Below are 25,532 nucleotides of genomic sequence, written 5' to 3'. Positions count from 1 at the left end.
ATCGTACTTATTGAGCGCTTACTGTGTGCAGAGCACTGTACTAAGCACTTGGGAAGTCCAAGTTGGCAACATATAGAGACAGTCCCTACCCAACAGTGGGCTCACAGTCTAAAAGGGGGAGACAGAGAACAAAACCAAACATACTAACAAAATAAAATAAGTAGAATAGATATGTACAAGTAAAATAAACAAATAAATAAATGGAGTAAAAAATATGTACAGACATATATACACATATACAGGGGCTGTGGGGAAGGGAAGGAGGTAAAATGGGGGGGATGGAGAGGGGGATGAGGGGGAGAGGAAGGAAGGGGCTCAGTCTGGGAATCTTGCTACTCCAACCCAAAATTTCACTCCTCTAATGCTAACTTTCTCCCGGTACCTCCATCTCATCTATTTCTCTCGCCCACATCCTGCCTCCGACCTGGAATGCCGTCCCTCCTCAAATCCGGCAAATTACTCTCCCCCCTCTTCAAAGCCTTATATCATCATCAATCGTATTTATTGAGCGCTTACTGTGTGCAGAGCACTGTACTAAGCGCTTGGGAAGTACAAATTGGCAACATATACAGTCCCTGTCCAACAGTGGGATATCTTATAGCCGCGCTGGGGAAGCAGCGTGGCTCGGTGGGAAGAGCCCGGGCTTTGGAGTCAGAGGTCATGGGTTCAAATCCCGGCTCCGCCAATTGTCAGCTGGGTGACTTGGGGCAAGTCACTTCACTTCTCTGGGCCTCAGTTCCCTCATCTGGAAAATGGGGATTAAGACTGTGTGCCTCCAGTGGGACAACCTGATCACCTTGTAGCCTCCCCGGCGCTTAGAACAGTGCTTTGCACATAGTAAGCCCATAATACATGTCATCGTTATTATTATTATTATTTTTCACCAAGAAGCCTTCCATTCATTCCATTAAGCGCTTAGTACAGTGCTCTGCACACAGTAAGCGCTCAATAAATACGATTGATGATTCATTCATTCCCTCATTTACTGCGTGCTTACTGTGTGAGCATCAATCGCATTTATTGAGCGCTTACCGTGTGCACTGCACTGTACTAAGCGCTTGGGAAGTACAAGTTGGCAACATATAGAGACAGTCCCTACCCAACAGTGGGCTCACAGTCTAGAAAAGCACTGTATTAACCGCTTGGGAGAGCACAATGCAACAACGAGCGCGGGCCTGGGAATCAGAAGACCTGACTTCTAATCCCGGCTCCACCACTTGCCTGCTGGATGACTTTGGGCAAGTCATTTAACCGCTCGGTGCCTCAGTTTCCCCAACTGAAAACTGTAAAATGCCAGTTCTCTCTCCTATTCAGACACTGAGCCCTGTGTAGGACTGGGACCGTGTCCGACCTGATTAACTTGCATCTATCCCACTGTTTAGAACAGTGCTCGGGACATAGTAAACACTTAAATACCACAAAACAAACTGTGAATCCCATGTGGTAGGGAAAATTGTCCACCCTGATTAATTTGTATCTCCTCCGGCGCTTAGTACGTAGTAAGCACTTAATATAAGTGTTATTAAATATGTCCCTTGGCACGTGTCAGTGAGGGCAGCCCAATGCCCACACTTCCACAGAATGTCCCATTTCAGGCGGCTGGATGCTGAAATCCCATACCTCTCCCAACAAAAGTTGGGAGAAGCAGCGTGGTAAAATGGGAATTAAGCCTGTGAGCCCACATGGAGCACTGACTGTGTCCAATCTGATTAGTTTCCACCTACCCCAGAGCTTAGTACAGTGCACGGCGCTTAACAAATACCACAGCAAGGAAAAAAAAAAACAAAATGAATGCCTTAAAACAGTTCAAACAGTAGTGGACAACTCGGCATTTATTCTTTTGCCGGAGGTCTGTTCCAGACTGTTCTGCCCTAATTTCACCATGCTGCTGGGAATTTAAAGTTTTAAAAAAAATATAAAATATCAGAAATTCTATTCAACTCTAGCTCAATAGGATTTTTTATAAACTTCTGCCAGTTGGGCAAAGTTAGATTAAATTTTTTGGACTAAAATACACTTAAACTCGGGATTGGTACTGTGGATAAATGTGATGGTAAAGAAACAGAAGATGTAATTCATTTACAGAGAAGCACTGTGGCTTAGTGGAAAGAGCACAGGCTTGGGAGCCAGAGGTCGTGGGTTCTAATCCCGGCTCCGCCACTTCTCAGCGGTGTGACTTCCACTTCTCTGTACCTCAGTTACCTCATCTGTCAAATGGGGATGAAGACTGTGAGCCCCACGTGGGACAACCTGATTACCTTGTAACTACCCCAGTGCTTACAACAGTGCTTGCCACATAGTAAGCGCTTAAATACCATAATTATTATTATTAGAGAAGCAGCGTGGTTCAGTGGAAAAAGCTCGGGTTTGGGAGTCAGAGGTAATGGGTTCTAATTCCAGCCCCGCCAGTTGCCTGCTGTGCGACTTTGGGCAAGTCACTTAACTTCTCTGTGCCTCAGTTACCTCATCTGTAAAATGGGGATTGACTGTGAGCCCCACCTGATTACCCTGTATCCCCCACCAGCGCTTAGAAGTGCTTGGCACATAGTAAGTGCTTAAAAAATGCCATTATTATTACTGATTTAATAGGTTTATCCGTATTATAAAAGTATTACTCAAATCATCTCAAAACAGCTACTCCCGTTTTATCATTTACATTGAGAAGCAGCGTGGCTCAGTGGAAAGAGCCCGGGCTTTGCAGTCAGAGGTCATGGGTTCAAATCCCGGCTCCGCCAACTCTCAGCTGTGTGACTTGGGGCAAGTCACTTCACTTCTCTGGGCCTCAGTTACCTCGTCTGGAAAATGGGGATTAAAACTGTGAGCCCCCCCCATGGGTCAACCCGATCACCTTGTAACCTCCCCAGCGCTTAGAACAGTGCTTTGCACATAGCAAGCACTTAATAAATGCCATTATTATTATTATTATTACGTTCTAACCCGGGGATTTTAGTACAACCATTCAATTGAATGGGTAAGCGTTTTTTAATTGAGTGGGCAAGACTAAAGGGAAGCAGCGTGGCTCAGTGGAAAGAGCGTGGGCTTTGGAGTCGGAGGTCATGGGTTCGAATCCCGGCTCCACCACGTGTCTGCTGTGTGGCCTTGGGCAAGTCACTTCACTTCTCTGGGCCTCAGTTACCTCATCTGTAAAATGGGGGTGATGACTGTGAGCCCCACGTGGGACAACCTGATCGCCTTGTATCCCCCCCAGCGCTTAGAACAGTGCTTTGCACATAGTAAGCGCTTAACAAATGCCATCATTATTATTATTATTATAAAGTTTCCCTTATTCCAGAATAAAGGCTCAATATCTCGTCTGTGAGCCGGTTGTTGGGTAGGGATTGTGTCTATCTGTTGCCGAACTGTACTGTCCAAGCGCTTAGTCCAGTGCTCTGCACACAGTAAGCGCTCAATAAATACGATTGATTGATTGATTGATTGATTGATTGATTGTAAATCAGGAAAAGTAGCCTCTCCGGTGGGGCGCTGCCGAGAGGCGGAGGTGCAGTTCCCGCGGCGGCCGGCGGCGGCGCTGCCATGGAACGGAGGTGCAGTTCCCGAGACCGCCGTTTGCGGCGCTGTCTCTGGCTTCCCGGCGGGGCGCTGCCATGGGGCGGAGATGCAGTTCCCGCGACCGCCGGCTGCGGCGCTGCCCCTGGCTTCCCGGCGGGGCGCTGGCGAAGGGCGGAGGCGCAGTTCCCGCGGTGGCCGTCCGCGGCGCTGTCACTCGGGAGGGGCGGGGAGCTAGCGAGGGGCTGAAGTGCAGTTCCCGCGGCGGCCTTCCACGGCGCTGTCCCTCAGGCGGGGCGGGGCGCTGGCGAGGGGCTGAAGTGCAGTTCCCGCGGCGACCTTCCGCGGCGCTGTCCCTCGGGCGGGGCGGGGCGCTAGCGAGGGGCTGAAGTGCAGTTCCCGCGGCGGCCGCCCGCGGCGCTGTCCCCCAGGCGGGGCGGGGCGCTGGCGCGGGGCTGAGGTGCAGTTCCCGCGGCGGCCTTCCGCGGCGCTGTCCCTCGGGAGGGGCGGGGCGGGGCGCTAGCGAGGGGCTGACGTGCAGTTCCCGCGGCGGCCTTCTGCGGCGCTGCCCCTCGGGCGGGGCGGGGCGCTGGCGCTGGGCTGAGGTGCAGTTCCCGCGGCGGCCTTCCGCGGCGCTGCCCCTCGGGCGGGGCGGGGCGCTGGCGCGGGGCTGAGTTGCAGTTCCCGCGGCGGCCTTCCGCGGAGCTGCCCTTCGGGCGGGGCGGAGCGCTGGCGACGGGCTCAACTGCAGTTCCCGCGGCGGCCGTCCGCGGCGCTGCCCCTCGGGCGGGGCGGGGCGCTGGCGCGGGGCTGAGTTGCAGTTCCCGCGGCGGCCGTCCGCGGCGCTGCCCCTCGGGTGGGGCGGGGCGCTAGCGACGGGCTGAAGTGCAGTTCCCGCGGCGGCCTTCCGCGGCGCTGCCCCTCGGGCGGGGCGGGGCGCTGGCGACGGGCTGAAGTGCAGTTCCCGCGGCGGCCGTCCGCGGCGCTGCCCTTCGGGCGGGGCGGGGCGGGGCGGGGCGCTAACGAGGGGCGGCGGTGCAGTTCACGCGGCGGCCGTCCGCGGCGCTGCCCCTCAGGCGGGGCGGGGCGCTGGCGCGGGGCTGAAGTGCAGTTACCTCGGGCGGGGCGGGGCGCTAGCGCGGGGCTGAAGTGCAGTTCCCGCGGCGGCCGTCCGCGGCGCTGCCCCTCAGGCGGGGCGCTGGCGCAGGGCTAAAGTGCAGTTCCCGCGGCGGCCTTCCGCGGCGCTGTCCCCCGGGCGGGGCGGGGCGCTGGAGCGGGGCTGAGGTGCAGTTCCCGCGGCGGCCGTCCGCGGCGCTGCCCTTCGGGCGGGGCGGGGCGGGGCGCTAGCGAGGGGCTGAAGTGCAGTTCCCGCGGCGGCCTTCCGCGGCGCTGCCCTTCGGGCGGGGCGGGGCGCGGGCGCGGGGCTGAGGTGCAGTTCCCGCGGCGGCCTTCCGCGGCGCTGCCCCTCGGGCGGGGCGCGGGGCTGAGGTGCAGTTCCCGCGGCGTCCGCCCGCGGCGCTGCGGGTGTCGCGGGCCGTCGTTGCCCGGCGGGGCGTGTGTCCCCCGGTGTCCCCGGGGGCAAAGCGGCGCAGCGCGTCCCCCTGTCCGGCCCCGGGGGAGCCCGGTCCCCTCCCCCCTCCGTCCCTCCGTCCGTCCGTCCGTTTCTTCCGCCCCCGCCCCGCCCCGGGCTGCAAATGGCGCCCGCGCCCCCTCCCCCGCCCCCTCAGCGCTCCCGGGGCCGGGCCGGTTGGGGGGGGGCACCGCGGCCGCCCCCCCGTGGCCCCAGCGGGCACCGCCCTCCGCGCGCGCCCACACTTACCGTCGGGCCCGGGGGGGGAGGGGGCGCCGGGCGGTCCCCGCGGGTGGGGCCGATGGTTCGGTCCGGTTCGGTCCGGTTCGGTCCGGCTCGGTCCGGTTGGGACCGGGCGGGGCGGGGGCAGTTCCGGCGGCCCGCTCCGGGAGCCCCAATGTGGCAGAAACAAAAGGGAGCTGCTGACGTGGGCGTCCGTGGGCAGGGACGCCCGGGGGCCGGGGACACAATTAAAGGGACAACGCTCCCTTTCCCGCCCGGGACCGGCTGGGCGACCCCCGGGGCCACCGGCCGGACACCAAGGGCGCTCGACGCGGGCCCACCGCCCCCACCAGCAGCCTCATAAGGCCACTCACTCACTCAATCAATCAATCAATCGTATTTATTGAGCGCTGACTGTGTGCGGAGCACTGGACTAAGCGCTTGGGAAGCACAAGTTGGCAACACATAGAGACGGTCCCTACCCAACAGCGGGCTCACAGTCTAAAAGGGGGAGACAGCGAACAAAACTCAACATACCAGCGAAACAAAATAAATAGAATAGATATGTACGAGTAAAATAAATAAATACGAGGTCGCTGAGGCTCAGAGAAGTGACTTGCCCGAGGTTACACAGCAGACATATGGTGGAGGCGGGATTCGAACCCGTGACCTCTGACTCCAAAGCCCGGGCTCCTTCCCCTGAGCCACGCTGCTTCTTAACACCTGGAGACGGTCCCTACCCAACAGTGGGCTCACAGTCTACAAGGGGGAGACAGAGAACCGAACCAAACGTACTAACAAAATAAAATAGAATAGATAGGTACAAGTAAAATAAAAAAATAAATACAGTGATAAATCTGTACAAACATATATACATGTATACAGGTGCTGTGGGGAAGGGAAGGAGGTAAGATGGGGGGATGGAGAGGGGGATGAGGGGGAGAGGAAGGAAGGGGCTCAGTGTGGGAAGGCCTCCTGGAGGAGGTGAGCTCTCAGTAGGGCCTTGAAGGGAGGAAGAGAGCCAGCTTGGCGGATGGGCAGAGGGAGGCCATTCCGGGCTAGGGGGATGTGAACAATCAATCGTATTTATTGAGCACTTACTGTGTGCGGAGCACTGGACTAAGCGCTTGGGAAGTCCAAGTCAGCATTCATTCAGTCGTATTTATTGAGCGCTCACTGTGTGCGGAGCACTGGACTAAGCGCCTGGGAAGTCCAAGTCGGCAACATCTAGAGACGGTCCCTACCCAACATTGGGCTCACACTCTAAGAGGGGGAGACGGAGAACAAAACCAAACGTACTAACAAAATAAATAGAATAGATATGTACAAATAAAATAAATAGAGTAAAAAAAAAAACATCAGCCTCATAAGGCCACTCACTCAATCAATCGTATTTATTGAGCGCTGACTGTGTGCGGAGCACTGGACTAAGCGCTTGGGAAGTACAATTCAGCATTCATTCAATCGTATTTATTGAGCGCCCACTGTGTGCAGAGCACCGGACTAAGCGCCTGGGAAGTCCAAGTCGGCGACACATAGAGACGGTCCCTACCCAACATTGGGCTCACAGTCTAAGAGGGGGAGACAGAGAACAAAACCAAACATACTAACAAAATAAATAGAATAGATATGTACAAGCAAGATAAATAAATAGAGTGATAAATAGGTACAAACGTGTATACAGGTGCTGTGGGGAAGGAGGCTCCTTCACTCGTTCCTTTATTCATCATCAATCGTATTTATTGAGCGCTTACTGTGTGCAGAGCACTGTACTAAGCGCTTTGGAAGTCCAAGTTGGCAACACATAGAGACGGTCCCTACCCAACAGCGGGCTCACAGTCTAAAAGGGGGAGACAGAGAACGAAACCCAACATACCAGCGAAACAAAGTAAATAGAATAGATATGTACGAGTAAAATAAATAAATACGAGGTCGCTGAGCCTCAGAGAAGCGAAGCGACTTGCCCGAGGTCACACAGCAGACATATGGTGGAGGCGGGATTCGAACCCGTGACCTCTGACTCCAAAGCCCGGGCTCTTTCCACTGAGCCATGCTGCTTCTCAACGTCTAGAGACGGTCCCTACCCAACAGCGGGCTCACAGTCTACAAGGGGGAGACAGAGAACAAAACCAAACGTACTAACAAGATAAAATAGAATAGATAGGTACAAGTAAAATAAAAAAATGAATAGAGTGATAAATCTGTACAAACATATATACATGTATACAGGGGCTGTGGGGAAGGGAAGGAGGTAAGATGGGGGGATGGAGAGGGGGACGAGGGGGAGAGGAAGGAAGGGGCTCAGTCTGGGAAGGCCTCCTGGAGGAGGTGAGCTCTCAGCAGGGCCTTGAAGGGAGGAAGAGAGCGAGCTTGGCGGATGGGCAGAGGGATTGGGGGCATTCCGGGCTAGGGGGATGATGTGAACAATCAATCGTATTTATTGAGCGCTTACTGTGTGCGGAGCACTGGACTAAGCGCTTGGGAAGTCCAAGTCAGCATTCATTCAGTCGTATTTATTGAGCGCTCACTGTGTGCGGAGCACTGAGCTAAGCGCTTGGGAAGTCCAAGTCGGCAACAAATAGAGACGGTCCCTACCCAACAGTGGGCTCACAGTCTAAAAGGGGGAGACAGAGAACAAAACCAAACATACTAACAAGATAAAATAAATAGAATAGATATGTACAAATAAAATAAATAAGTAAATAAATAGAGTAAAAAAAACCATCAGCCTCATAAGGCCACTCACTCAATCAATCGTATTTATTGAGCGCTTACTGTGTGCGGAGCACTGGACTAAGCGCTTGGGAAGTACAAATTCAGCATTCATTCAATCGTATTTATTGAGCGCCCACTGTGTGCAGAGCACCGGACTAAGCGCCTGGGAAGTCCAAGTCGGCGACACATAGAGATGGTCCCTACCCAACAGCGGGCTCACAGTCTAGAAGGGGGAGACAGAGAACAAAACCAAACATACTAACAAAATAAAATAAATAGAATAGATATGTACAAGTAAGATAAATAAATAGAGTAATAAATGGGTACAAACGTATATACAGGTGCTGTGGGGAAGGAGGCTCCTTCACTCGTTCCGTCATTCATCATCATCATCAATCGTATTTCTTGAGCGCTTACTGTGTGCAGAGCACTGGACTAAGCGCTTGGGAAGTACAAATTGGCAACATATAATGATAATTTAATAATGTTGGCATTTGTTAAGCGCTTACTATGTGCAAAGCACTGTTCTAAGCGCTGGGTGGGGGTGCAAAGTGATCAGGTTGTCCCACGTGGGGCTCACAGTCTTAATCCCCACTTTGCAGATCATCATCATCATCATCAATTGCATTTATTGAGCGCTTACTATGTGCAGAGCACTGTACTAAGCGCTTGGGAAGTACAAATTGGCAACACATAGAGACAGTCCCTACCCAACAGCGGGCTCACAGTCTAAAATGGGGAGACAGAGAACAAAACCCAACATACCAGCAAAACAAAATAAATAGAATAGATATGTACGAGTAAAATAAATAAATACGAGGTCGCTGAGGCTCAGAGAAGTGAAGTGACTTGCCCAAGGTCACACAGCAGACATATGGTGGAGGCGGGATTCGAACCCGTGACCTCTGACTCCAAAGCCCGGGCTCTTTCCACTGAGCCACACTGCTTCTCAGCATCTAGAGATGGTCCCTACCCGACAGTGGGCTCACAGTCTACAAGGGGGAGACAGAGGACCAAACCAAACGTACTAACAAGATAAAATAGAATAGATAGGTACAAGTAAAATAAAAAAATAGAGTGATAAATCTGTACAAACATATATACATGTATACAGGTGCTGTGGGGAAGGGAAGGAGGTAAGATGGGGGGATGGAGAGGGGGACGAGGGGGAGAGGAAGGAAGGGGCTCAGTGTGGGAAGGCCTCCTGGAGGAGGTGAGCTCGCAGCAGGGCCTTGAAGGGAGGAAGAGAGCGAGCTTGGCGGATGGGCAGAGGGATTGGGGGCATTCCGGGCCAGGGGGAGGACGTGAACAATCAATCGTATTTATTGAGCGCTTACTGTGTGCGGAGCACTGGACTAAGCGCTTGGGAAGTACAATTCAGCATTCATTCAATCGTATTTATTGAGCACTTACTGTGTGCGGAGCACTGGACTAAGCGCTTGGGAAGTCCAAGTTGGCAACATCTAGAGACGGTCCCTACCCAACAGTGGGCCCACACTCTAAAAGGAGGAGACAGAGAACAAAACCAAACAGACTAACAAGATAAAATAAATAGAATAGATAGGTACAAATAAAATAAATAAATAAATAAATAGAGTAAAAAAAAACCATCAGCCTCATAAGGCCACTCACTCAATCAATCGTATTTATTGAGCGCTTACTGTGTGCGGAGCACTGGACTAAGCGCTTGGGAAGTCCAAGTCAGCATTCATTCAGTCGTATTTATTGAGCGCTCACTGTGTGAGGAGCACTGAGCTAAGCGCCTGGGAAGTCCAAGTCGGCAACATATAGAGACAGTCCCTACCCAACATTGGGCTCACAGTCTAAGAAGGGGAGACAGAGAACAAAACCAAACATACTAACAAAATAAATAGAATAGATATGTACAAGTAAGATAAATAAATAGAGTAATAAATGGGTACAAACGTATATACAGGTGCTGTGGGGAAGGAGGCTCCTTCACTTGTTCCGTCATTCATCATCATCATCAATCGTATTTCTTGAGCGCTTACTGTGTGCAGAGCACTGGACTAAGCGCTTGGGAAGTACAAATTGGCAACATAATAATAATAATAATAATAATGTTGGCATTTGTTAAGCGCTTACTATGTGCAAAGCACTGTTCTAAGCGCTGGGTGGGGGTACAAAGTGATCAGGTTGTCCCACGTGGGGCTCACAGTCTTAATCCCCATTTTGCGGATGAGGTCACTGAGGCTCAGAGAAGTGACTTGCCCAAGGTCACACAGCAGACATATGGTGGAGCTGGGATTCGAACCCGTGACCTCTGACTCCAAAGCCCGGGCTCTTTCCACTGAGCCACGCTGCTTCTCAACATCTACAGACGGTCCCTACCCAACAGCGGGCTCACAGTCTTCAAGGGGGAGACAGAGAACAAAACCAAACGTACTAACAAGATAGAATAGATAGGTACAAGTAAAATTAAAAAATAGAGTAATAAATCTGTACAAACATATATACATGAATACAGGTGCTGTGGGGAAGGGAAGGAGGTAAGATGGGGGGATGGAGAGGGGGACGAGGGGGAGAGGAAGGAAGGGGCTCAGTCTGGGAAGGCCTCCTGGAGGAGGTGAGCTCTCAGCAGGGCCTTGAAGGGAGGAAGAGAGCTAGCTTGACGGATGGGCAGAGGGATCGGGGGCATTCCAGGCCAGGGAGATGACGTGGGCAATCAATCGTATTTATTGAGCACTTACTGTGTGCGGAGCACTGTACTAAGCGCTTGGGAAGTACAAGTCAGCATTCATTCAATCGTATTTATTGAGCGCTTACTGTGTGCAGAGCACCGGACTAAGCGCTTGGGAAGTCCAAGTTGGCAACGTATAGAGACGGTCCCTACCCAACAGCGGGCTCACAGTCTAGAAGGGAGAGACGGACAACAAAACAAAAACATATTAACAAAATAAAATTAATAGAATAAATCTGTACAAATAAAATAATAGAGTCATTCATTCAATCGTATTGGTTGAGCGCTTACTGTGTGCAGAGCACCGGACTAAGCGCTTGGGAAGTCCAAGTTGGCAACACTTAGAGACGGTCCCTACCCAACAGCGGGCTCACAGTCTAGAAGGGGGAGACAGAGAACAAAACCAAACATACTAACAAAATAAAATAAATAGAATAGATATGTACAAGTAAGATAAATAAATAGAGTAATAAATAGGTACAAACGTATATACAGGTGCTGTGGGGAAGGAGGCTCCTTCACTCGTTCCGTCATTCATCATCATCATCAATCGTATTTATTGAGCGCTTACTGTGTGCAGAGCACTGGACTAAGCGCTTGGGAAGTCCAAGTTGGCAACATAGAGAGACGGTCCCTCCCCAACAGTGGGCTCACAGTCTAGAAGGGGGAGACGGAGAACAAAACCAAACATACCAACAAAATAAAATAAATAGAATAGATATGTACAAGTAAAATAAATAGAGTAACAAATCTGTACAAACATATATACATATCTACAGGTGCTGTGGGGGAGGGAAGGAGGTAAGATGGGGGGGATGGAGAGGGGGACGAGGGGGAGAGGAAGGAAGGGGCTCAGTGTGGGAAGGCCTCCTGGAGGAGGTGAGCTCTCAGCAGGGCCTTGAAGGGAGGAAGAGAGCTGGCTTGGCGGATGGGCAGAGGGATTGGGGGCATTCCAGGCCCGGGTGAGGACGTGGGCCGGGGGACAATGGCGGGACAGGCGAGAACGAGGCCTAACGGTGAGGAGATTAGCAGTGGCAGAGGAGCGGAGGGTGCGGGCTGCGATGGAGAAGGAGAGAAGGGAGGGGAGGTAGGAGGGGGCCAGGGGATGGATGGACAGCCTTGAAGCCCAGGGTGAGGAGTTTCTGCTTGATGCGCAGATTGATTGGGAGCCACTGGAGATTTTTGAGGAATTTTGATGGAATTCATTCATTCCATAGTATTGATTGAGCGCTCACTGTGTGCAGAGCACCGGACTAAGCGCCTGGGAAGTACAAGTCGGCAACACATAGAGAAAGTCCCTACCCAACAGCGGGCTCACAGTCTAGAAGGGGGAGACAAAGAATGAAACCAAACATACTAACAAAATAAAATAAATAGAATAGATATGTACAATTAAGATAAGTAAATAGAGTAATAAATATGTACAAACATACATACAGGTGCTGTGGGGGAGGGAAGGAGGTTCCTTCACCCGTTCCTTCATTCATTCATTCCATCGTATTTATTGAGCGCTCACTGTGTGCAGAGCACCGGACTAAGCGCTTGGGAAGTACAAGCTGGCAACATATAGAGACGGTCCCTACCCAACAGCGGGCTCACAGTCTAGAAGGGGGAGACAGAAAACAAAAACCAAACATACTAACAAAATAAATTGAATAGATATGTACAAGATAGAGTAATAAATATGTACAAACATATATACAGGTGCTGTGGGGAAGGGAAGGAGGTTCCTTCACTCGTTCCTTCATTCATTCATTCCATCGTATTTATTGAGCGCTCACTGTGTGCAGAGCACTGGACTAAGCGCTTGAGAAGTACAAGTCTGCAACACATAGAGACGGTTCCTACCCAACAGCGGGCTCACAGTCTAGAAGGGGGAGACAGACAACAAAACAAAACAAATTAACAAAATAAAATAAATAGAATAGTAAATGTGGACAAGTAAAATAAGCCCTGTTCTAAGCGCTGAGGAGGCTACAAGGTGATCGGGTTGTCCCACGGGGGGCTCACAGTCTTCATCCCCATTTTACAGATGAGGGAACTGAGGCACAGAGAGAAGCATTGTGGCTCGGTGGAAAGAGCCCGGGCTTTGGAGTCAGAGGTCATGGGTTCATTCATTCATTCATTTAATCGTATTTATTGAGTGCTTACTGTGTGCAGAGCACTGGACTAAGCGCTTGGGAAGTACAAGTTGGCAACATATAGAGACAGTCCCTACCCAACAGCGGGCTCACAGTCTAGAAGGGGGAGACAGACAACCAAACAAAACATTTTAACAAAATAAAATAAATACAATAAATATGTACAAATAAAATTAATAGACTAATAAATCCGTACAAACATATATACATATATACAGGTGCTGTAGGGAGGGGAAGGAGGTAAGGCGGCGGGGATGGGGAAGGGGAGGAGTGGGAGAGGAAGGAGGGGGCTCAGTCTGTCTGTTAAGCGCTTACTATGTGCCAAGCCCTGTTCTAAGCGCTGAGGAGGCTGCAAGGTGATCGGGTTGTCCCCCGGGGGGCTCACAGTCTTCACCCCCATTTTACAGATGAGGGAACTGAGGCCCAGAGAGAAGCAGTGTGGCTCAGGGGAAAGAGCCCGGGCATTGGAGTCAGAGGTCATGGGTTCATTCATTTATTCAATCGTAATTATTGAGCGCTTACTGTGTGCAGAGCACTGGACTAAGCGCTTGGGAAGTCCAAGTTGGCAACATCGAGAGACGGTCCCTACCCAGCAGCGGGCTCACTGTCTAGAAGGGGAAGACAGACAACAAAGCAAAACATATTAACAAAATAAAATAAATAGAATAAATATGTACAAGTAAAATAAGCCCTGTTCTAAGCACTGAGGAGGCTACAATGTCATCGGGTTGTCCCACGGGGGGCTCCCAGTCTTCATCCCCATTTTACAGATGAGGTCACTGAGGCACAGAGAATAATAATAATAATGGTGGTATTTGTTAAGCGCTCACTATGTGCCAAGCCCTGTTCTAAGCGCTGAGGAGGCTACAAGGCGATCGGGTTGTCCCACGGGGGGCTCCCAGTCTTCATCCCCATTTTACAGATGAGGGAATTGAGGCACAGAGAATAATAATAATAATGGTGGTATTTGTTAAGCGCTCACTATGTGTCAAGCCCTGTTCTAAGCGCTGAGGAGGCTACAAGGCGATCGGGTTGTCCCACGGGGGGCTCCCAGTCTTCATCCCCATTTTACAGATGAGGGAATTGAGGCACAGAGAATAATAATAATAATGGTGGTATTTGTTAAGCGCTCACTATGTGTCAAGCCCTGTTCTAAGCGCTGAGGAGGCTACAAGGCGATCGGGTTGTCCCACGGGGGGCTCCCAGTCTTCATCCCCATTTTACAGATGAGGTCACTGAGGCACAGAGAATAATAATAATAATGGTGGTATTTGTTAAGCGCTCACTATGTGTCAAGCGCTGTTCTAAGCGCTGAGGAGGCTACAAGGCGATCGGGTTGTCCCACGGGGGGGCTCACAGTCTTCATCCCCATTTTACAGATGAGGGAATTGAGGCACAGAGAATAATAATAATAATGGTGGTATTTGTTAAGAGCTCACTATGTGTCAAGCCCTGTTCTAAGCGCTGAGGAGGCTACAAGGCGATCGGGTTGTCCCACGGGGGGCTCCCAGTCTTCATCCCCATTTTACAGATGAGGTCACTGAGGCACAGAGAATAATAATAATAGTGGGTGGAGTGAGGTAGTACTGGTCTGCCCTCGGGCACTGGCACAACCGGGAATGGCAAAAAAAGAGCCGGCTCACTCACCTGCAGCAAGGGCTGCAAAAATCTCCAGTGGCTGCCAATCAACCTACGCATCAGGCAGAAACTCCTCACCCTGGGCTTCCAGGCTGTCCATCCCCTGGCCCCCTCCTACCTCCCCTCCCTTCTGTCCTTCTCCATCGCAGCCCGCACCCTCCGCTCCTCTGCCACCGCCAATCTCCTCACCGTTAGGCCTCGTTCTCGCCCGTCCCGCCATCGACCCCCGGCCCACATCCTCCCCCGGGCCTGGAATGCCCCCAATCCCTCTGCCCATCCGCCAAGCTAGTTCTCTTCCTCCCTTCAAGGCCCTGCTGAGAGCTCACCTCCTCCAGGAGGCCTTCCCACACTGAGCCCCTTCTTTCCTCTCCCCCTCGTCCCCCTCCCCATGCCCCCCGTCTTGCCTCCTTCCCTTCCCCACAGCACCTGTATAGACGTATATATGTTTGTACATATTTATTACTCTATTTATTTATTTATTTTACTTGTACATAACTATTCTATTTATTTTATTTGGTTAATATGTTTGATTTTGTTCTCTGTCTCCCCCTTCTAGACTGTGAGCCCGCTGTTGGGTAGGGACTGTCTCTATATGTTGCCAACTTGTACTTCCCAAGCGCTTAGTACAGTGCTCTGCACACAGTAAGCGCTCAATAAATACGATTGATTGATTGATTGATTGCGAGACAGGAGCAATATGGCCTAGTGGATAGAGCCCAGGTCTGGAAATCAGAAGGGCCTGGGTTCTAATCCCAGCTCTGTCTTTTGTCTGCTCTGTGACCTTGGGTAAAGCACTTCACTCCTCTGTGCCTCAGTTGTAAAAAATCTTCATCTGGAGAAGCAGCGAGAGCCCCGGCTTGGGAGTCAGAGGTCGTGGGTTCTAATCCCAGCTCCGCCACGAGTCAGCTGTGTGACTTTGGGCAAGTCACTTCACTTCTCTGTGCCTCAGTTCCCTCATCTGTAATAATGGGGATTAAGACTGTGAGCCCCACGTGGGACAACCTTGATTACCTTGTATCCGCCCCCCAGGCCTTAGAACAGTGCTTGGCACATAGTAAGCACTTTACAAATACCATCATTATTATTATTATTAAAATGAGGATTAAGACTCTGAGCCCTATGTGGGACATGGACTGTGTCCAACCTGATTAGCTTGTTTCTACTCCAGCGCTTAGAACAGTCCCTGGCACATAGTAAACACTTTACAAATACCATTTAAAAAACCAAAACTTTACTGTATTTGTCAAAGAGGGAGGCCTTTGGCAACAGCACCGGGGGCTGGAAAAAACCCAAGATCAGTTATCACTGGTATTTATTGAGTGCTTACTGTTTGCAAAGCACTATACTAAGCGCTTGGGAGAGTACAACAGAGTTGGTAGGCATAATCCCTGCCTGCAAATAGCTGTCAGTCAAGCAATGCTATTCATCATCATCATCATCAATCGTATTTATTGAGCACTTACTGTGTGCAGAGCACTGTACTAAGCACTTGGGAAGTACAAGTTGGCAACATATAGAGACAGTCCCTACCCAACAGTGGGCTCACAGTCTAAAAATTCATTGAGCATAGTCTGTGAGCCTCATGTGGGACCAGATTATCTTACATCTACCCCAATACTTAATACAATGCTTGGCACATAGTAAGCACTAAATACCAAATTGTTATTGTTATTATTTTTACTGTGTGCAGAGCACTACACCGAGCATGTGGGAGAGTGCCTATGAGCAGAGTTGGTAGACACAAATCCCTGCCCTCAAATAGTTTACAGCCTAGTGGGAATCTAGAATTCCAAAATTCCCTCCCCGCCTAGCCTTCCTTTAAGGCTGATATCTGTGAGATAGGGCAAACTACACACTTCATTTATATTTTCCATACCACAGAGAACAAGTAAAGGTCCACAGGGATATAGCGATAGCTAGAGAAGCAGTGTGGCTCAATGGAAAGAGCACGGGCTCGGGAGTCAGAGGTCATGGGTTCAAATCCCGGCTCTGCCAGTTGTCAGCTGTGTGACTTTGGGCAAGTCACTTTACTTCTCTGGGCCTCAGTTCCCTCATCTGTAAAATGGGGATTAAGACTGTGAGCCCCACGTGGGACAACCTGATCACCTTGTATCCTCCCCAGCGCTTAGAACAGTGCTTTGCACATAGTAAGCGCTTAACAAATGCCATCATTATCATTATTATTATTGCGAAAGGGTTGACACAGCTGCCGAGACAGACATTCGAACTGTGTCACTCTAGAAATCAGCCTTCCTTGGAGAATGAAAACGAGATGCTCCCAGGAACTGATCCACCCCCAGTATATACTTCGAATTCCTACTTCGTAAAGAAAAGGGAAAATAGCGCTTTTCAGTTGTCCACCAACAATAACCAAATCACTGTCAGAGACACACAACCCTTTCACCCCAAATTGGGGAATTCAAGGGAATGCAGAAAAACAGGAAGCTGAGCTCCTCGCCAAAGGGCCGCATGAGAAATGACTCCAACCCTAAGCGTTGGAATGATTAGCAGGCTAGGAGATCCAGTTTTTTGAGGACTAGGTCTCTTCCTTAAAGTACGACCCTGACCCCTGGAAGTGTGCTGGACAGTTTGTAGGTAGGTACACACTAAAATCCCATTGGTACTGATGATGATAGTGGAATTTGTTAAGCACTTACTATGTGTCAAGCACTGGAGTAGGTACAAGGTCATCAGATTGTCCCACGTGGGGCTCACAGTCTTCATCCCCATTTTACAGATGAGGTAACTGAGGCCCAGAGAAGTGAAGTAACTTGCCCAAAGTCACACAGCAGACAAGTGGCGGAGCCGGGATTAGAACCCACGACCTCTGACTCCCAAGTCCGTGCTCTTTCCACTAAACCAGGCTGCTTCTGAAATAGAAATAGAAAAAGAAGTCATTTTCTGACCTTTACACTAACAAGAGATTGGAAGACATAGTAGGGAAAAGGGTGAAAGAGATTGGTATCGCAAACACAGCCTTTTGCAAGTGTTATTTTAAAAGTATTACATAAGCAGAATCACTTAACTGCTTGATGTGATTATCTGAGTATGGCATTTGACAGAAATACATGTATTTCACCCCATCCTCAACCCGACAGCACTTACATATATATTTTTACATTATATACTATACCATATATACTCATGTAATTATATGTTATAAATGATTTATTTATATTATTGTCTGCACCCCTTCTAGACTGTCAGCTCGTTATGGGCAGGGAATATGTCTGCTAATTCTGTTGGGCTGTACTCCCCCAAGCGCTTAGTACAGTGCTTTGAACATAGTAAGCACTCAAACACCATTGATTAATTTGGAGAAAATCAGTTGCGGCAAGCAGACCACTGCTCTCCACATCAAGGCCTTTTTGACGATACATAATTCACTACTATTCTATTTTCAGTTTTAATAGGTCGTTCCTGGGTTAAACACACGTCCTAATTGAGGCTGCCTTAGGTCCAACATTTTGGACACAGATTCACCATCTTTTTCAATCATTCAAGGTATTTCATCAGCAGCTACGACCCTCAAACAGATGGAAGTTTTAGTTTCAAGGGGCAGTTTGAAAAGCATCTCTAGACTGAAATCTCCTTGTGGGCAGGGATGATGTCTACCGATTCTCTTGTTTGTACTCTCCCGTGCTGTACTCCGCACACAGTAAGCACTCAATAAATACCTTCGGTTGAACATCAAGCAGTTAAAAGAAGCGGAAAAATGATTCCTCAAAACATTCAGACTGGTCAACCCTGAACAGAAACCGTGCCCTTTTTAAAAATGAATTTGGACCGCTGATTTGAAAGTGCGACTGGGATATTTTCAAGTTTGACTCCCTCCCCTAGGGATCATCCACGGTACAATGAATTATCTAGGAGACGGCATTAGGTTTTGAAAGTCCCAAAATGCAAGGATTAAACTCTTCTTCCAAAAAAAATAGACTGTGCTAAAACTAATCAATCATATTTATTGAATGCTTACTATGTGCAGAGCACCGTACCAAGCACTTGGGAGAGTACAGTACAACAGAATTAGCAGCCACGCTCCCTGCCCATAATGAGCTTACAGTCTAGAGGGGGAGACAGACTTTATTTGAATAAGTAATTTATAATATAGCAATTTAAAGTTATGTACATAAATCCTGTGGGATTGGGGGTGGGGAGACTAGGCTACTGAAAGCAGGGGTCATACGGACTGATCAAATAGCTTGTTCGTTTATTCTTTCTCCAGTTTTCAATTCTTTAGGTAAAAAAAGAAAACTAGACAACCTACAATATAAACATGTTTAGTACATAAGCAATTTAACGTACAATAAAGACAAAATCAGAAATACATCACTGTAGAAAAAACAGTTACAAAAAGCACTTAGACGTGTCCCCACCCCTTTAAAAAAGAGCAAGTTGCTGCTGTGGTGATGATTTTATAAACTCCAACTTTGGTTTTTCTTTTTTTAAAGTTTTCAACTCCCTGACAAATACGCATGTCTGAGGGACAGAGTCTCTTGGAACTTCGATGGCCAAAGGTAGAAAAAGTCCCACTTTTCTCCTGATTATCTGTGAAAGGTGTCAGATGGGAAAAGTCCAGAAACTTTTTTCTTCCTGCTTTTGCGTTGTCCTCCGATACATCTTTTTCACATTGCATGCTGTGTGGTCTAAAAATTAAGCATCATCTTTAGTTGGAATCTAAAAGCTTTCCAGTTGGGGATCCTTTTGCCCACAGTGAAAACAGAGCCCCCAGTAAGAGACATATTGGCTTAAGAAGTCACAGATCCAACTGTGTTATCCTGTATTCTCCCAAACGCTTAGTACAGTGCTCTGCCCACAGTAAGCCCTCAGTAAATACGACTGATTGACCAGGAGATGGAAATAATAACTTCAAAGAGTGTGGCTGTCTACGTTGTGGTGGTTTGTCAGTTACCCCACACTAATAATAATAATAATAATGGCATTTCTTAAGCGCTTACGATGTGCCAAGCACTGTTCTAAGCACTGGGGAGGTTACAAGGTGATCAGGTTGTCCCACGGGGGGCTCACAATCTTGATCCCCATTTTACAGATGAGGTAACTGAGGCCCAGAGAAGTTAAGGGACTTGCCCAAAGTCACACAGCAGATGTGGCAGAGCAGGGATTAGAACCCATGACCTCTGGCTCCCAAGCCCGGGCTCTTCCGACTGAGCCACGCTTGAAATGCCTAGCACTACAAGAAAGATTCCAAAATCTCAGGTCACAGTTAGCCAAAACGCAAAACCCAATCCCAAAGTATTTAACACACATTTTACATACAAGCTAAGTAGGCCTGTTGCTGAGGAATTGTTCACGCGACATATCCAGAACTTGAAAAATTGTTGGGGTTTGCCAGCTTTCTCAGGCTAAGCTTTTCATTTGATCAGGTTTGGGATTAACTTCAGATCCTAGTAAAGGGCAAGAAACCTCCCTTGCACTGGTCTTTGAAAATAAATTAGGCATTGAGGTAAGAAATTACTTACTACACTAGGCAGCAAATGATAATATACTAGGGCCTGTAAAGGTGTTGCTTTATTCTCAACTTTCAAAATTGATTTTAAGCCATGCAGGCATAAATTTAGAGAACTACTTCCTTATTTTTAAGGTTTTAAGGTCCTTTTAGACTGTGAGCCCACTGTTGGGTAGGGACTGTCTCTATATGTTGCCAATTTGTACTTCCCAAGCGCTTAGTACAGTGCTCTGCACACAGTAAACACTCAATAAATACGATTGATGATGATGATGAAGGTTGCTTTAGAAAACTATTAAAGAACACGTTAATTGTGTTTGACAATCCTAAATATAATTTTCACCTCAACTTGTGGAAAACCTTTCATTAGAATGAATAAATCTCTTTTGATCCTAATAGTTTAATAATTAAATGACTTTACATGTACTTAAAATGAAAGGAAACGCTATAGTAGCGATGTTTAAAGAGGCCTTGGCAAAGTATTCTGCCAACAGATGTTTCACTTTGAAATCACGAATCAATATGAGTTAATGGCTTGAGACTACTTATTAAAAAAAGATATGTTCACACTCCAGTCTTTCCTTGACTCAAAGGTAATGCATATTTCAAAGCTCTAAAAATGTTTTCTCTCCAATAGAGCACAAGCTACAGAGAATGCCAATTTAGTATATTGGGTAAATATTACTTTGCACATCAAAGATTTCAAATAAAGGGATTCATTTATTCATTCATTCAATCATATTTATTGAGCGCTTACTGTGTGCAGAGCACTGTACTAAGCGCTTGAGAAGTACAAGTCAATAACAAATAGAGACGGTCCTTACCCAACAACAGACTCAATGGGATCATAGTACATTTTTAAACTGTTCGGTATTAATTTTCATTTTTCCACTCTGTTTTCAGCATTCTCTTTTATAAAAATAATAATGGCATTTGTTAAGCGCGTACTATGTGCAAAGCACTGTTCTAAGCGCTATGCTAAGATAGACAACCCCAAAGTCTTCCCACTCTATTTTCAGTTTATTTCGTTAGCCCAAAGGCACACTCACCTTTCGGGATAAGGATTTAATTTTCCCCCATTAGAATGGCCAAATTAAAACCATGAAAACTGCCTACTTAAAGCAAGTATATTAATCTGTACTCCTTGGATTCTAACCTGCTGGTGGGTAAGGACATAGTGTTGGATGGTATTGGTGTGGGGGGACTGCTAATAGGGAAGTAAATGGCAGCCCATATATTACATATATGTATATATATATTGCATAGCCACATAAGGATCTGCTCCTCCTACCTTTCTTTTTTTTCTTTTTTCTTTTAATGGCATTTGTTAAGCCCTTGCTATGTGCAAAGCACTGTTCTAAGCGCTGGGGAGGATACAAGGTGATTAAGTTGTCCCACGTGGGGCTCACAGTCAATCCCCATTTTACGGATGAGGTAACTGAGGCTCAGAGAAGTTAAGTGACTTGCCCAAGGTCACACAGCAGACATTTGGCGGAGCTGGGATTCGAACCCCTGACCTCTGACTCCAAAGCCCGGGCTCTTTCCACCGAGCCACGCTGCTTCTGCCGCTTCTACCTCTGAAATAAGATTACTTAGGATGGCATCAAAGATGGGCTACGATCTTCTGCAGGGCCCAGAGCTTTGGCACAGATCCCATCAGACCCAATTCTTACTCTTTCAGAGGATGTTCTAGACAAGTGTGATTGGCATCCAATGTCTGCCTCTCTTTGATGCCCTTGTCTTACTCCCAGTTTGGATTCTGAGAGGTGAGGCAGGACTGGCGCCTAAGGCTGAATGCTCTTGGGGAGGCTTTCGCAGTGGCTTTATCAATAAGGTACTTTAATGATATTTATTCAATCATATTGAGCACATACCATGGGCAGAGCACTGTACTAAGCGCTTGATGTCCACTGACAGGTGCTTTACTCGCCCTATATGACCCGCTGGTGTTTGAGGGTCGCAATCCAACGAAGCTGCTCACCCATCCCTTGGAACACCCAGGGACAAGCCATTACTGGGCTCAATACTTCAGCGTGGCTCAGTGGAAAAGAGCCCGGGCTTTGGAGTCAGAGGTCACGGGTTCAAATCCCGGCTCCGCCACTTGTCAGCGGTGTGACCTTGGGCAAGTCACTTCACTTCTCTGTGCCTCAGTTCCCTCATCTGTAAAATGGGGATGAAGACCGTGAGCCCCCCGTGGGACAACCTGATCACCTTGTAACCTCCCCAGAGCTTAGAACAGTGCTTTGCACATAGTAAGCACTTAATAAATGTCATTATTATTATTATTATTATTCTCCTCATTTCGACAGGCAAGATTCATCTTTTTTGGAGGTGGTATTTATTAAGCATCTACTATGTGCCAGGCACTGTACTGAGCGCTGGGGTAGATACGAGATAGATTGGATAGAGCACATGTCTGTCCTACATGGGGCTCACGGTCTTAATCCCCATTTTACAGGTGAAACAGAGAAAAGCGAAGTGACTTGCCCAAGCTCACACAGCAGACAAGTGACGGAAACAGAATTAGAACCCAGATCCTTCTGACTCCCGAGCCCAGGCTCCATCCACTAGGCCTGGCTGCTTCTCATCCAAAGCAAACGTTCCCATGACACATTTCTCTGTTCGACTGATTTTAAACTCCTGCCCACGTTAATGTTGCTTCCTAGGAGGGTACTCAAATTATACTTTCCAAGAGCTTAGTATAGTGCTCTGCGCACAGTAAGCGCTCAATAAATACGATTGAATGAATACTCTGGGGAACAATCCCTGTAGAGTGGGTAGAGCGTGGGCCTGGGAACCAGAGGACCTGGGTTCTAATCCCGGCTCTGCCACTTGCCTGGTCTGTGGGCAAGTCACTCAATTTCTCTGAGCCTCAAGTTTACTCATTTGTAAAATGGGTATTCCATACCTGATCTCCCTCCTACTTAGATTGTGAGCCCCATGTGGGATGGGATAGTAGCTGGCCTGATTAACTTGTGTCTCCTACAGCACCTAAAACAGTGCTTGACACATAGTAAGTCCTTAAAAAAAAAAAATCCACAGGGAAAAATCCCCAAAAGTAACTTGGACTGAATCAACATGGAAAGCTATAATAATAATAATGGCATTTATTAAGCACTTACTATGTGCAAAGCACTGTTCTAAGCGCTGGGGAGGTTACAAGATGATCAGGTGGTCCCACGGGGGGCTCACAGTCTTCATCCCCATTTTACAGATGAGGTAACTGAGGCACAGAGAATTTAAGTGACTTGCCCGAAGTCACACAGCTAATTGGCGGAACAGGGATTTGAACCCATGACCTCTGATTCCAAAGCCCGGGCTCTTTCCACTGAGCCACGCTGCTATAGCTCCTCTGCCTGGCAGGGGTGACCCCGGGAGTTGATGGGATTCTTGACGTGAGTTATGTTGCCAACTTGTACTTCCCAAGCGCTTAGTACAGTGCTCTGCACACAGTAAGTGCTCAATAAATACGATTGATTGATTGATTGATTGACTGTTATTGGCGGATTCCTTGGAGGCTTCATTTTTGATGACCTTATGACCAATCAGACATATTCAAGCGTCACTTTACCCTCTCCTTAAATCTGCGGGGTAACCAAGTTTAAAAAAAAAATCACGGGAGAGAGTTTTAACATCAAGCTAAATTATCAGTTCATCGTCTCTCAAGTGTGGAGTTTTGAGTGGTCCACCCTAAACCCTCCCGTAAGGTTGCCACCAATTTGCCACCACTCAAGGTGATAACCTGGCCCAGACCCACTGGGACAAAACACCTGGAATTAGCCAGTTTTTCAAATTAGCCAGGAATGGAGGATCAGGCAGACGGCCTAGTAGACAGAACAGAGGCCTGGGTTCTAATCCTGGCTGTGCCACTTGTCTGCTGTTCAACCCTGGGCAAGTCCCTTCACTTCTCTGTGCCTCAATTACCTCATTTGTAAAATGCGGATTTAGACTGTGAGCCCCATGTGAGACATGGACTGTATCCAACATGATTATCTTGTATCTACTCCAGGCTTTAGTACAATACCTGGCATCTAGTAAGCACTTAATACCATTTTTTAATTAAAAAAAAAAAAGCCTTGCAGAAATCTCCTAGAGCAATAGTGTGCAAAACTCCTGCAAGGATGTCTAGAGCACCGCATTCAATATTATCAATCGATCAGCAGTATTTATTGAGTGTTTACTGTGTGCAGAACACTGTACTAAGTGATTGGGAAAGTACAATACAACAGAGTTGGTAGAAATTACCAGGCCTACCCTAGGGACAGGCGTAGTGGTCAGTAAGGTGTATTTTTCTATAATGCAGAGGCTACATCCTCAAGAGACTTTGTGTTACGTTAAACTCAGGTACCAGGCTGCCTGATTTAATCAGTGGCATGCTCATTAGTTTCTTCCAATGCTGTGTTTTCTCCAGACATGCAAAAGCAGTAAGAATGTTCCTCAGTTTCCCCCAACATCATTCCAGCTGAAATGTGTAGTGAAAACGCACATTATAAAACTGCCTTTCTTACCATCCCATCCACCAAGCACCACCAAGCATATATTACAAACAACCCCCAAAAGTACAGAATTTTATTACTTCCAAAAAAAAAAAAATCATTTGTTTTGAAGGCTTCCCTTTTGAGAGTAGGGAACTTTTTGCAGACTTTGAATGAAGGATTTCGGTGAAAAATAACAAAACCTGAAACAAAGATCATCCCTCAAAGGCAAACCAACCAACTGAGCACATCTCCGGCCACAGGTAAATAAAGTGCATCCTTTTCTAGAACTTTTAGTAATCAACAAAAGGTTGGCCTGTAGATCGACAGCAAATAAAAGTGAAAGGCAAGTCCCGACACGTCAAGGGAAGCTGCAGTCTCAGCGATTAAGTCTCGAACCGGAATGTAACGGGAATTTTTCTCCTCCACTTCCATCCCCGAACGCTTTACCCCAAAGTTACACAAGACCTCACAGGGATCATCCCATTCTCTACACATGAGAGACTCACAAAACACAAACCTAGAGCTCCAAATGAAGAAGGCTGTCTTTCTTTCCACGCTTTCTTTCCAACTCTGGAGTTCTCTACCATTTTGTCAGTTTACTGGCAGGTGTAGCAGAGTAATAACCCCACAGTAGTCTACAAGAAACTAAAACCACCAAGAAACATCTTCAAGCCCATCTGTCGACACCAAACCCAGTGGCTACTGGTGGCCACGAAAATATTTACACCAAAGTGGTATCTCTCCTCTACTTTCAGCAGGGAGGAACCCCAACAATATTTCATATTACAGCTACAATCATTAGATATATTCCTATCCCACCCTCCCTGGGGAAGCCTGCACCCCAGGACTATAGCAATCCCAGGGCCCCATGTCGGATTTTCCCCACAGACAAAAGTCCTCTTCTGTTCCTCGAGCCCAAATCGGCAGTTAGAAAAGATCGCTCCATGAAGTCAGACTGATTGGGCAGAAGAGAAGGGACGAGATCCAGGATATCTAAATCAGTAACGGTCTGCGCTGGCACAGCTGCTACAGTTTATAGAGAAACATCACCAACTCCATTTAACTACACATCCAAGGCAATGCACAAAGGATC

At 48.2% G+C, this 25,532-nt stretch overlaps 1 protein-coding gene across 1 annotated transcript; it reads right to left on the bottom strand.

Annotated features, from left to right (window-relative positions):
- Nucleotides 1-3,454: 3,454 nt before the first annotated feature.
- On the bottom strand, nt 3,455-25,309 carry LOC119938741 (basic salivary proline-rich protein 1-like). Its single transcript, XM_038758643.1, has 7 exons — nt 25,259-25,309; nt 24,795-24,880; nt 23,533-23,545; nt 5,327-5,584; nt 4,956-5,108; nt 4,642-4,826; nt 3,455-4,526 (listed from the first exon to the last, which is right to left on the bottom strand). Exons 1-7 carry the CDS (start codon nt 25,307-25,309, stop codon nt 3,455-3,457), a joined length of 1,818 nt encoding a protein of 605 aa, XP_038614571.1.
- Nucleotides 25,310-25,532: the final 223 nt, after the last annotated feature.

This window comes from Tachyglossus aculeatus, chromosome 16 (genome assembly GCF_015852505.1).
Source record: "Tachyglossus aculeatus isolate mTacAcu1 chromosome 16, mTacAcu1.pri, whole genome shotgun sequence".
Lineage (NCBI taxonomy): Eukaryota > Metazoa > Chordata > Mammalia > Monotremata > Tachyglossidae > Tachyglossus > Tachyglossus aculeatus.
Note: the sequence above shows the minus strand (reverse complement) of the source record. Positions and strands in the feature narration are given on the sequence as shown.